This window comes from Larus michahellis, chromosome 15, assembly GCF_964199755.1.
Source record: "Larus michahellis chromosome 15, bLarMic1.1, whole genome shotgun sequence".
NCBI lineage: Eukaryota > Metazoa > Chordata > Aves > Charadriiformes > Laridae > Larus > Larus michahellis.
This window is the reverse complement of record NC_133910.1, coordinates 1,606,887-1,618,533: the sequence shown is the minus strand read 5'-3', so window position 1 is coordinate 1,618,533 and position 11,647 is coordinate 1,606,887. Positions and strand designations below refer to the sequence as shown.

General features: G+C 58.6%; 1 protein-coding gene across 1 annotated transcript; it reads left to right on the top strand.

Moving 5' to 3' along the window:
- The first annotated feature begins 549 nt into the window (after positions 1–549).
- Positions 550–1,512, top strand: LOC141751780 (olfactory receptor 1f45-like). Its single transcript, XM_074609143.1, has one exon. The coding sequence runs from the start codon at positions 568–570 to the stop codon at positions 1,510–1,512; it is 945 nt and encodes a 314-aa protein (XP_074465244.1). The 5' UTR covers positions 550–567.
- Positions 1,513–11,647: the final 10,135 nt, after the last annotated feature.

Here is an 11,647-nt window from a genome sequence, read left to right as displayed (position 1 = left end):
CGCAACTTTTAACAATTCCTTTTTTGTCATTTTGGAGAGAGGTAAGGTCTGCTCCTGCAATCCGTGGTGGAGAGGGGAAGCAGGAGATCTTTCTGTATCTTCACTAACGGTGTAAACACAGTTTGGTCCCGTGAAGGGCAGTAACTCTTCATCGAGGCAGGGTCCAACCCATCACATTGGATGTTTTGTGGGATCTTTAGACCATGCTCCGGTTGCAGCACGGGAAACTTGGAGGGGGGGAGAGGAGCTGCTCTTGTCTGCCCTCATTTAGCAGTCCCTGGGATCCTTCCTGACTGCAGTGGTGAGGTCCCACCTCTCTCTGGTGTCCTTCAGGTGACACAGAGTCAGGGGTTGCTTTGAGGATCAAACGCCGTGGGCTGAGACCCGCCATCTGCCCCCACAGGCATATCCCCCGCTCCCCCCGAGCCCCTGGAGCGAGGTGTGAGGGGTGCCGGGGCAGAGTCATGGCTTCAGCCCACTGCGGAGCAGAGCTGGTGATGCCCCACGGCAGGGGTGAGCGCTCGCCCCGCTTCTACCTGTCCTTATCTCCTCCTGCTCTCCCTGTAGATGAACCCTGAGTCCCTGCAGCGGGGAAATCTCAGCAGCCCCTCCATGTTCCTTCTCTTGGGGTTTTCCAATGCCTACAGAGCACAGGTGACCCTCTGCCTATGCTTCTCACTCGTTTACCTGGTGACGGTGCTTGGGAACCTGCTCATCATGACCCTCGTCTGGCTGGACGCCCACCTACACTCCCCCATGTATTTCTTTTTGGGCCACCTCTCCTTCCTGGACATCTGCTACTCCTCTGTCACCCTCCCCAAGATCCTTGGAGACTCCTTCTCACCGCAGAGGACGATCTCCTTTGTGGGCTGCATCACACAGATCTACTTCTTCCTTTGCTTTGGGGGCTCCGAGTGCATGCTCCTGGCTGCCATGGCCTATGATCGGTTCCTGGCCATCTGCCACCCCCTCCACTACCCAACGCTCATGAGCAAGAAGATGTGCCACTGCTTAGTGGCCATTTCGTGGCTCAGCGGCTCCTTCTCATCTCTGATCCAGGCCTTCCTCACAGCCCGCTTGCCCTTCTGTGGGTCCAACATGATTGACCACTTGTTCTGCGAGGTGCCATTCTTGCTGAAGGTGTCCTGCAGCCCGAACGCTCCCCTCAACAAGGCCACCTTGTACACTTTCGCTGGGACTATAGCGGTGGGCTCTTTCCTCCTTACTCTCGTGTCGTACGTTCACATCATCGGGGCTGTCCTCCAGAAGGGAGCAGGGACACAGAGGGCCTTTGCCACCTGCACCTCCCACCTGACCGTGGTGTCCTTGTTCTTTGGCGCTGGGGCCATTGTGTACCTGGTGCCTCACTCCAGCAGCTCCAAGGAGATGGACGAGGTGCTCGCCCTGCTGTATGCCGTTGTGACCCCCATGCTCAACCCCATCATCTACAGCTTGAGAAACAGTGAGGTCAAAGGAGCCATAAGGAAAACCCTCAACAGGGGGGTGTTATAGGTGTCCATGGCAGGGATGTGTCTCTCGGTGACACAACACACGAGGGGTCTGGGGCTCATGGTCAGGCGGTGCTGTGTGGTGCTGGTGGGGGCGCAGCCAGCAGTTCCTTGCTCTCCCTGACCAGCGCATCCAATGCTCAGAACCATTATTGCCTGGTGGGGACCCGAGGGCTTGGTACCACCATCACAGCACCAGGAGCCCCACACACAACTGGCTTGAACTGGCACTGCCAGCCTCAGGAAGCCCATCTCAGGCAGAGATGATCCTGGCAGGTGAGCGCTCTCTCACAGAATCAATCATAGAAACACAGAATGGTTCGGGTTGGAAGGGACCTTAAAGATCATCTAGTTCCAACCCCCCTGCTCTGGGCAGAGACCCATGCGAACCTCAAGAAGTTCAACCAGGCCAAGTGCAAGGTCCTACACGTGGGTTGGGGCAATCCCAGGCACAAATACAGGTCGGGTGGAGAATGGCTTGAGAGCAGCCCTGAGGAGAAGGACTTGGGGGTGCTGGTTGATGAGAAGCTCAACATGAGCTGGCAATGCACGCGTGCAGCCCAGAAAGCCAACCGTATCCTGGGCTGCATCAAAAGAAGCGTGGGCAGGAGGGCGAGGGGGGGGGGGATTCTGCCCCTCTGCTCCGCTCGGGGGAGACCCCACCTGGAGTGCTGTGTCCAGCTCTGGAGCCCTCAGCACAAGAAGGACATGGACCTGTTGGAGCGGGGCCAGAGGAGGCCACGAAGATGCTCAGAGGGCTGGAGCCCCTCTGCTGTGAGGACAGGCTGAGAGAGCTGGGGGGGTTCAGCCTGGAGAAGAGAAGGCTCCGGGGAGACCTTAGAGCCCCTTCCAGTCCCTAAAGGGGCTCCAGGAAAGGTGGGGAGGGACTCTGGATCAGGGAGGGGAGCCATGGGACGAGGGGGAACAGCTTTAAACTGCAAGAGGGGAGATTTAGATTGGATCTCAGGCAGAAATTCTTGGCTGTGAGGGCGGTGAGCCCCTGGCCCAGGTTGCCCAGAGAAGCTGTGGCTGCCCCATCCCTGGAGGGGTTCAAGGCCAGGTTGGACGGGGCTCGGAGCAGCAGGAGCCGGGCAGCGTCCTCCCAGTGTGGAGCACGGTGGCGATCTTCACCCTCTCGGGCCAGTGGCAGGAGGATGGCACACAGCATCCTCTGGAGACCCAAATAGACTAGGAGGGGATTTTGTGAAATTGCTGGCTGCTCGGCCACAGGAATTCTCCCAATAAGTAATTCTGGGAACTTTTCTCCTAAAAAATAGGCACTGCCCAGGTAGAGAAGCTGCACTGGCTTTGCTGTGATGGTGCCCTTGGTGAGCCTTATTTTCTTTAATCATTTATCTACACCTGGGCTTTGTCAGGCTTTCTGGGAAGAGCTTTTATTCCTCAGCAGAGCCTTTTCGGAGGTGAAACACCGCGCAAAGCACAGCAGTAATGCTCGGCTGTTTGCATCTCCTTTTAAGCGGTGGATAATCTTGTCTGGGCTGGACTTGCAGACACTGCAGAGCCGGATGTCTTTCCCTTAATGCAATAAAATATGTATAAGTAGGAAAACTATTGTCAGGGGATTGATCTTTGTAGTTTCAGGAGTCAAAGCTAATCCTGGGGACGGTGAGCTGCTTCCACGTGCAACATGGTGGCGATGAAGCAGGAGCGTGGGTGGTACCCGAGCACGTCCGGGAGAGCAGATCAATCTGGCTCCTGATGTGCCTTCAGCAAGGGGTCAGGGGCTCTCGGCAGCACACGGACCCAGGAAGGTGTTACCTGGTGATCGTAAATAAAGAGATGCGAAAGGATGCTGTGACCGCTGCCCAACGTGTGCAAGAAGATATGCCTACAGGCACCGCGAAACGCGTCCATCTCGGACCTCGGCCGAAGGCTGCGTTGGGATTTCTTTACAAATAAGGCTCTGTAAGACTCCTAGTTAGCAGAAAGGATGGGAACTGGTTTTCTGCGATTGGAAACACCCCCGTCCCTGAGGGAGCCAAGGATTTCCCAGTAGGAACCCAACGTGATTTATCCCACTCAGGTGAGGAAGAAACACGTCCTGACAGAGCACACGGACAAGGCAAGGCCAACTGGGGAACCCAGTTTTTAGGACACCTGCAAAATCGGCAGCTCCTTTGGAAATAAAACAGGAATTTCACACCCCTTCCCACCCGCGGTACCCAGGGCAGGGTGAGCCGGAGCCGTCCTCCACCCCTCTGCTCTCTCTGCCGACAGGGAAACCTGTGAGCTCCTGACTGCTCCTGCCAGTCGTAGTCGTGTCAGTCTTCGGCCGGGTGGGCACCTCTGGGGGTGGCAGGCAGGGAAAGAGTTCGGGGAGCCCCTGTGGCAGGGAAGGGTCGGGGCACCGCATGTCCTGAGTGTGCTCCGTGCTCGGCCTTCATCAGCTCGCGACACCGACGGGTGAGACCACACCACCTCATGGACCAACGGAGCTCGCCGTGAAGACCAGGAGCATCACTAGGGATAAAAGAAACATATATAGCTTTTATCAGGTCTATGTGTCAGGGAAGATCAGTGCTTTCTCCAGAGCAGCGGTCTCGAAGCGGGGGGCACACACCCCAGGGGGTGCGCAAAACAATCTATTGGGGTGCAGCAAGAAAGTATTTTTAATTATAATTAACTTATACCATTGACAAATAAACCATTATACTATTAATGAATAAAGTGAAATAAATTGATATTTTAAAACTAGAATTCATTTAATCTTTATCTCATCCTTTTAAAATTTCTATTATTGTGAACACGGATCTAATTTATGGATAAATATACCTATGTTGGGGGTGCACACTCCAGTGTTTTTCACTGATGAGGTTGTGCAATCAGAAAATTTTGGAGCGCGCTGCTCTACACCACCACGCCTGGGAAAGAACGAGCCTCAGGGAGTGAAGCTTCACCCACAGCAAAGGAAGATTTAGGGATGAAACGGGGATCACTTACGCAGACGGGACATATCCAGTCCCTGGCACCAGGTGGGACGCACCCCAGGGTGCCAAGGGGCTCGTCTGGGGCTCTCCGTCGCTCTGGAGCCTCTTGCTTTGACCCCACAGAAACCGCCGGTGGGGCTGGAGCTGGCAGGGAATGTCTCGCCCCCTTCTCCCTGCCCTCTGGCCCGCGGGGATCGCTCTGTCTCAGACCGCGGCAGGAGCGCGCCGTTCGGCTGCAGGGAGAACCCAGGTAACCACGCCACCTCGGCACCAGCCGTCCCGCAGGCAGGGAAAGAGGAGGGTTTGCTCTGCTGCCCCCGAGGATCCAGGCGCGGGGACAAACGCTGGGAGGTGACTGCGAAGCTCGTCTTTCTTAGGTGTGCTGGAGGTGAAGGTCATTTTCTTGCTCCTGAAGTTGGCGCTTCCATTGGTGCCTCAGGCCCGGGCAAAAATCCTTCTGCGAGAACGTTTTGATGGAGAGCTGGTAATGCTGCTGGAGGGCGTTCCCGTGGTGGAGGATGGGGAAGATGCCTTGCTTGGACACGGTCTCCCTGAGGGACCAGAGGTCAGACGAAACCCACCTGCCTGTTTTTGCAAGGAGCTCAGTTCCTGCTGAAGTCAGAGTCCCTGAGGCCTCCCGGCATTGGATGGCACGACATTTGGGTGCGTGAACACTTTAGTGGCAGAGAAAGCAGGTCAGTGAGGGTCACAGACCTGGGTTTGGCCAAGTGGATCCTGCATCTGGTTAGCTCTGTCTTGCAGACGGCTGCTCCGCCTGGCAGAAGAGATGCTTGTCCACCCGTCAGCAGCATGGGCAGAGGAGCGAGCGGGGGTTCCTGCTCCTTGCTCTCCGCATTAACCAGTGCGGAGCCATTCTCTCTAGCTCACTGGGAAGTGGTGTACCATCACCACAGCTCCCCGCTCCAGCTGGATCAAAGACCTCAAGAAAAATGGGAAGATGTCTCCGAGAACTATATTTCACTGTGATGGTGAAATAATCATCAGAACTTTAATTCCTGGGTAAGTGTCAGTGCAAATCTAATTTGGTTCGGCTTCTACTGAGGGTTCCTCTCCTTCTCGCTCTTCGCCTCGGTTAGTTCTTGAGTTCTTCATAAAACAGAGAAAGGAAGAACTACGCAGGTCCTTGGGGGTGGCTGCTTCCCGACCTGGTAACACCCATGTGCTGATTGTGCGCACGGAGCAGAGCTGTCAAGAGCTGGTCTCTCACTTCCAACCTGGAATGGTGATCAACCCGCTGTAGAAACATACGGTGGACATGGGAACACCTTCCATGTGGCTGGAGACTTCAGGAGGGGAGACCAGAGGGGCCTCTGGGCCAGAGCTCTGCGCCCAGGCAGGAGGTGTCCAACGGCTGCTCCTGCTGCCGACGGGGACTTGAGGTACAGCCCAGTTTGGCAAAAATGGAGCAAAGGACTGTGCCAGGAACCCCCTGGCCCGTGGGGGAGGTTTGCTCCTTCGGGTTCCAGGTGGAGTCAGAGAATTAATTCATCCCTGGGTGTTTGTACGGCACCTTCAAGTGGGCAGCATCAGGGATTGGAGAAGCATCACCAAATCCCAGAATTAGACTCCTTTGTATTTAATCTACATTTACCTGTGCAGGACTCTCCTCAATCCCCATTCTAAGCACGTCTGAGAAGAGAGGCCAAAATCAACCGCGCTTCTTCTTAGTGGAGATGGCTGACGTGGTTTCACATCCTTTGAAGACCTGATGAGAAAATGAGCTGCTTTTGCCTAGCACTGGCCAGAGGATCCTCCCCCATCACCTATGCATTCTGCCCAATTAATTGGGTCATGACCCTGTTCCTCCAAGAAAGGGGTCCAGTCTTGGTTAGATGATGATGAGGGATGGAAATCTTAGCATTCCCTTGACACTTTGCTCCCAGCCACCCCTGCCATTGCTAATTATACCTTGTTTCTAATTGGAATTGCCTGAGCTCAAGCCCCAGATCCAGCTTCATGCCTCCCCCAGAAGCTGCTTGGGCAGGAGCAACCAAATGACCTCCTGAGCTGCTTTTTGAGGGGGCTCGCTGGGAAAGCTGAGAGCTTTGCATGCCATCAACTGGAGTCCAGTGGTCTTCATTTGCTCTCCGGACCTGCAGGATGTGAGCAGAGGATGATGGTCTTAAAAAAACCTGATCAACCCGGTCAATACACAAACTCCCATAAGTATCAGGGGAGGGCGAGGACACAGATGGGACCTGAGCCAGCAGCAGGGCTTCTCCCCCGCCCCCAGAACCACGGCACGAACATTGATGAAAGCTATTCCCCACTGTGTAGGTGGCAGTTTCAGGTGCTACCACAAACAGAATCATGGGAAGCTAGTGATTTCCATGCCGTGTTCCAACATGATCTCAACGTGAGCCGGCAATGCGCCCTTGCAGCCCAGAAAGCCAACCGTATCCTGGGCTGCATCAAAAGAAGCATGGGCAGGAGGGTGAGGGCGGGGATTCTGCCCCTCTGCTCCGCTTGGGGGAGACCCCACCTGGAGTGCTGTGTCCAGCTCTGGAGCCCTCAGCACAAGAAGGACATGGACCTGTTGGAGCGGGGCCAGAGGAGGCCACGAAGATGCTCAGAGGGCTGGAGCCCCTCTGCTGTGAGGACAGGCTGAGAGAGCTGGGGGGGTTCAGCCTGGAGAAGAGAAGGCTCCGGGGAGACCTCAGAGCCCCTTCCAGTCCCTAAAGGGGGCCTACAGGAAGGATGGGGAGGGACTCTGGATCAGGGAGGGGAGCCATGGGACGAGGGGGAAGAGATTTAAACTGAAAAAGGGGAGATTGAGATGAGATATCAGGCAGAAATTCTTGGCTGTGAGGGCGGTGAGCTCCTGGCCCAGGTTGCCCAGAGAAGCTGTGGCTGCCCCATCCCTGGAGGGGTTCAAGGCCAGGTTGGACGGGGCTTGGAGCAACCTGGGCTGGTGGGAGGTGTCCCTGCCCAGGGCAGGGGGTGGAACTAGATGACTTTTAAGGTCCCTTCCAACCCGAACCATTCTGTGATTCTATGATTCCCTGGGCTCCCCAGACCAGACCCTTCAGATAACTACTGCCCTGTGAACGTCTCCACCCAGGCCCAGGGAGCCCTGCCCAGGTCCCAGCCCAGCCCCACGCACCCTCCTGGCTCTCCGGCTCTCTCTGTGGAGCATGCTGGAGTCAGGATTTGTGGGTGATTCCATCTGGGGCAGAAAGGCGCCTTTGCTTGGAGGCGCGACGGGGACACGTCACAGTGTGTCCCAGGAGAGGCAGCGCGGGGGCTGTGAGCACCCTGGGCTACCTGTGTGCCCCGTCATCGGTGAGGGCCCGTGCTGGGTTATTTGAAGGAGAAGTTGTCCAGGAGCATCCTCAGAGAGCCCCAACCTCCAGCATGTGAGACGCGCTGCTGGGGGATCCCGGCCTCTCTCTTGGTGCAGTTTAGTCCCAGCAAGTCCCCCATGGAGGGAGGGACGTAAAACTTGCAGATTTGGGCTGTTAAAAACATACTTTGTTCCCAGGACTAAATAAATGACTTCCTTCAGGCTCTTCAGGGCTTAGGAGCCCTGATATGGTCTGGAGGAAAAAAGTGATGCTTCTCAGAAGCATGGTAAGAACCCATGGCTTTTAGGGGGCCGCAGCCCCGGGTGGTCCCAGGTCCACAGGATCCCCCTGAGAGGGAGGCATCCAGGCTGGGGGGGCTGGAAGTGACAGTGTCCCACGGCCAGGGGAGAAGCAGGGGCAGTCCCGGGGACAAGGCTGGCATGTGAGGAGGTCCCACGTTACACGAAGGTGGAGGCGGTGGGGACAGGTAGGGAGCAGGGGGGCAGAGAGAGGGACTTCAGGGACTCGGTCAGGGGTGCAGAGAGGCACTCGGGGGGTGTAGGGTGTACGGGGGGTGATGGAGGGGGGTAAGAGATGTGCAAGAGGCGCAGTGGAGGGGTGCTGGGTATGTGGGGTGCAGAGGAGGGGTGCGGGGGATGCTGGGTGTGAGGGGTGTTAAGGAGGGGGGCAGGGTGGGGAGGGTGGAGGGGTTGGATGTCGGGGGGCAGAGGAGGGGGGCAGGGGGTGTAGGGTGGAGGGGTTGGATGTCGGGGGACAGAGGAGGGGGGCAGGGGGTGTAGGGTGGAGGGGTTGGATGTCGGGGGGCAGAGGAGGGGGGCGGGGTGTGGAGGGTGGAGGGGTTGGATGTCGGGGGGCAGAGGAGGGGGGCGGGGTGTGGAGGGTGGAGGGGTTGGGTGTCGGGGGGCAGACGAGGGGGGCGGGGTGTGTAGGGTGGAGGGGTTGGATGTCGGGGGGCAGAGGAGGGGGGCAGGGGGTGTAGGGTGGAGGGGTTGGATGTCGGGGGGCAGAGGAGGGGGGCAGGGGGTGTAGGGTGGAGGGGTTGGGTGTTGGGGGGCAGAGGAGGGGGGCAGGGCGAGGAGGGTGGAGGGGTTGGGTGTCAGGGGGCAGAGGAGGGGCGCGGGGTGTGTAGGGTGGAGGGGTTGGATGTCGGGGGGCAGAGGAGGGGGGCAGGGTGGGGAGGGTGGAGGGGTTGGGTGTCGGGGGGCAGAGGAGGGGGGCAGGGTGAATCCCCCCAGGCGGGCAAGATGTGAGAAAGTACGTGACAGCCCAGTGGTGCCTGAGGCTCCGGGAGCTTCCGGAGCACCAGGAACCCCAAGCACGAGGAGGCTCAGCCTGCATCCCAGAGGGAGGTGATGCCCTGAGCTCATCCCCTCACCAAACCCCATCTAAAACATCCCACCGCTTTCTCCTGCAGGGAGAGGTTCCACCAGCTGTGGCCTGGTCGATACAGACGACTCCGGTCACACCATCGTCCGGCAGTGCCCGGGGCTGAGCATCTCAGTGCTGTTCCTCTGCAGGAAATGTCAGAGGAAGCACAAAAAGGCACAGAGATGTCTGGGGAGGTGAGGGATGCTGGGGGCAGGCTCTCCAAGGAGCCCAGCGGGACAGGAGCCGCTGTTTGTCCCACCGCTCCGGGGGCGTTGGGGGGCTGGGTGCTCTGGCAGGACCCCCAAAGTGCTCCCGGTGCCACCCCCATGGGAGGAGGAGGTTTGGGGACATTTGGCCAGGCTGCAGCCACAGCTCCGTCCCTGCAGGCAGAGACACTGAAGTGAAACCCAGCGCGAGAGAGAAATTCAGAGACAGCACGAGCCAGATGGGGCTTCCCAAGGAGCAGACGATTGTGCTGCCCAAAGCCAGCGCGAGCAACCAGCAGCCCCTGTCCCCGCGCCCTCCTTGCTCCGGGGTGCCTGCCCTCGGCTCTCACACGGAGCACAGATGTGGCCAGAGGCAAAGGGCGATTTTTGGCACCTTCCCGTGGTGCTGCACTGAGGACCACGGGGAGCACGGCCCAACAGCCAGGGTGGAGGTGCCCTGCGACACCCTGAGCAGGCTCAGCCCTTGCAGGCAGTGCCCGGGGTGTGAGGCAGAAAAGCTGCTGCCAGCTGGGCTCCACGGGGGGTTTTAGCCTGTGCATCCCTCCGGGTGGGTGCCATGAAGCTTTCCTCAGTGCCGCGATACTCCTCGGGCTCCTCTCTGGAGCAGGAGACGAGCCCCATCCCTCCTTGTCTTTGCAGAGGAGTGCACCTCGTCATTGGAACGGGTGAGCCAGAATTCCGCCTCTCCCATCCTGGGGCTGGGACAAGCCCCCAGCGTCTTCCCACCCTTCCAGCTGGAGCCACGGGCACAGGGACTCCCGGCACAACTGCCAAAAACAGCCAAAAAGTGACACCCCGCCTGAAACACCATTCTGGGCAGGGGCTGAGCCCAGAAAAGCCACTTTTTTTCAGTTGCTGGTCCCAGAGGTGCATCTTAAAATTGAGAAGCAATTAATGAGTGCAGAGCTCCAGCAAACTAGAGAGCAAAGGAAATGCAGGGCCTTTCCGTTTGAAGTAAAATCCCAGGCTTGCCCCGACAGCTGGCAGGAGGGAAAGGCCAAGGAAATTAAGGAAGAAAGAAAATTTCAAGAGACATCTATTCTGCTGGAGGCAGATGACAAGGCTGCAAAGAGCGTTGTCCCCACGGCTGGCCCCATGCCGTGCTGTCACCCATCCCTGCCTGCACCTTCCTACACGGCCTCGGTGGCAGCGAGAGCCACGGGCAGGCGGCAGCCCCTGCCAAAGCCCAGCCCGCCGTCCCCAGCATGCCGCACCCCCGGCCACCCGCGCTCGGCAAACCTTGGAAAGCCACGGAGCAAGCTGACAGCCTGCCAGGGCACCGCTGACGCTCTAATGGGGCTCCCGCCGCGAGCCCTGCCGGTTGGGGCTGAGCCCAGCCACGTGGCGGGGCGCCGGCCGTGGGAATCCCTCCACCCGGAATTGGGGACTGAAATGGCAGCACATGGCGGCCAGCGGGAGCCCAGACAGCGGGTCCCGTCGAGCATCGTGTCGTCTCTTGCTTGTTTGCCAAGGGCTCGGGTCTATGCCCGGAGCACGGGGCTGGACGTCGGATGCCTGGAGTCTGCAAAGCTGCCTGTCTCAGCATCCCCTGCCCCTGCGGGGGAAACCCTCGGACAGCCCCGAGCAGCTCTGCAGCGCACAGGGACACCGGGGATGCTAACCTGGCATCCCTGCCAGACACGGCGGTTGGCATGACTGGAGTGTCCGTGGGGCGTTCCCAGGGTGGGCGGCTGTGGAGGCACGTCTTCACCAAGACTCAACCTGCTGTCCTGCAGCCGGCTGGGAGTTTCGCGCTTCGAGGAGGGTTGGAAAACAAACCCTACAGATGTGAGACTGATCCAGCGTACGTGAAGAGGGTTCGGAAGGGAGCTCATGCCGTGGGGACACGGGTATGTGGCTGTGACTGGGAAAGGAGGGGGTGTTTCGGCCATGCACGGCTCTATCCAAGGCCGGTGGCTGCAGCTGAGGTCTGACAAACTCAGCGCTTGCAGTCAGGTGCCGCAGCTGCCCGGCAGGCAGGGACATGACATCTCCTGCCATCATCCCAGGCATTGCACCAGCATGACCGGACCCGCGTGGGGGATTCCACAGAATCACAGAATTGTCTAGGTTGGAAGGGACCTTTCGGATCATCGAGTCCAACCGTCAAACCCGGGTCACAAGATTGGGAATCTTGCGTGACACCGCTACACCAGCGGCGCATTTCCCAGCCCCGCGTCCCCGGTTCATGCCACTCCTGAGGGACCGGAGCACCCACCGCCTCCCCCCGGACCTCCGTTCCCGCAGTTGAGCGGAAACACCATCTCCGC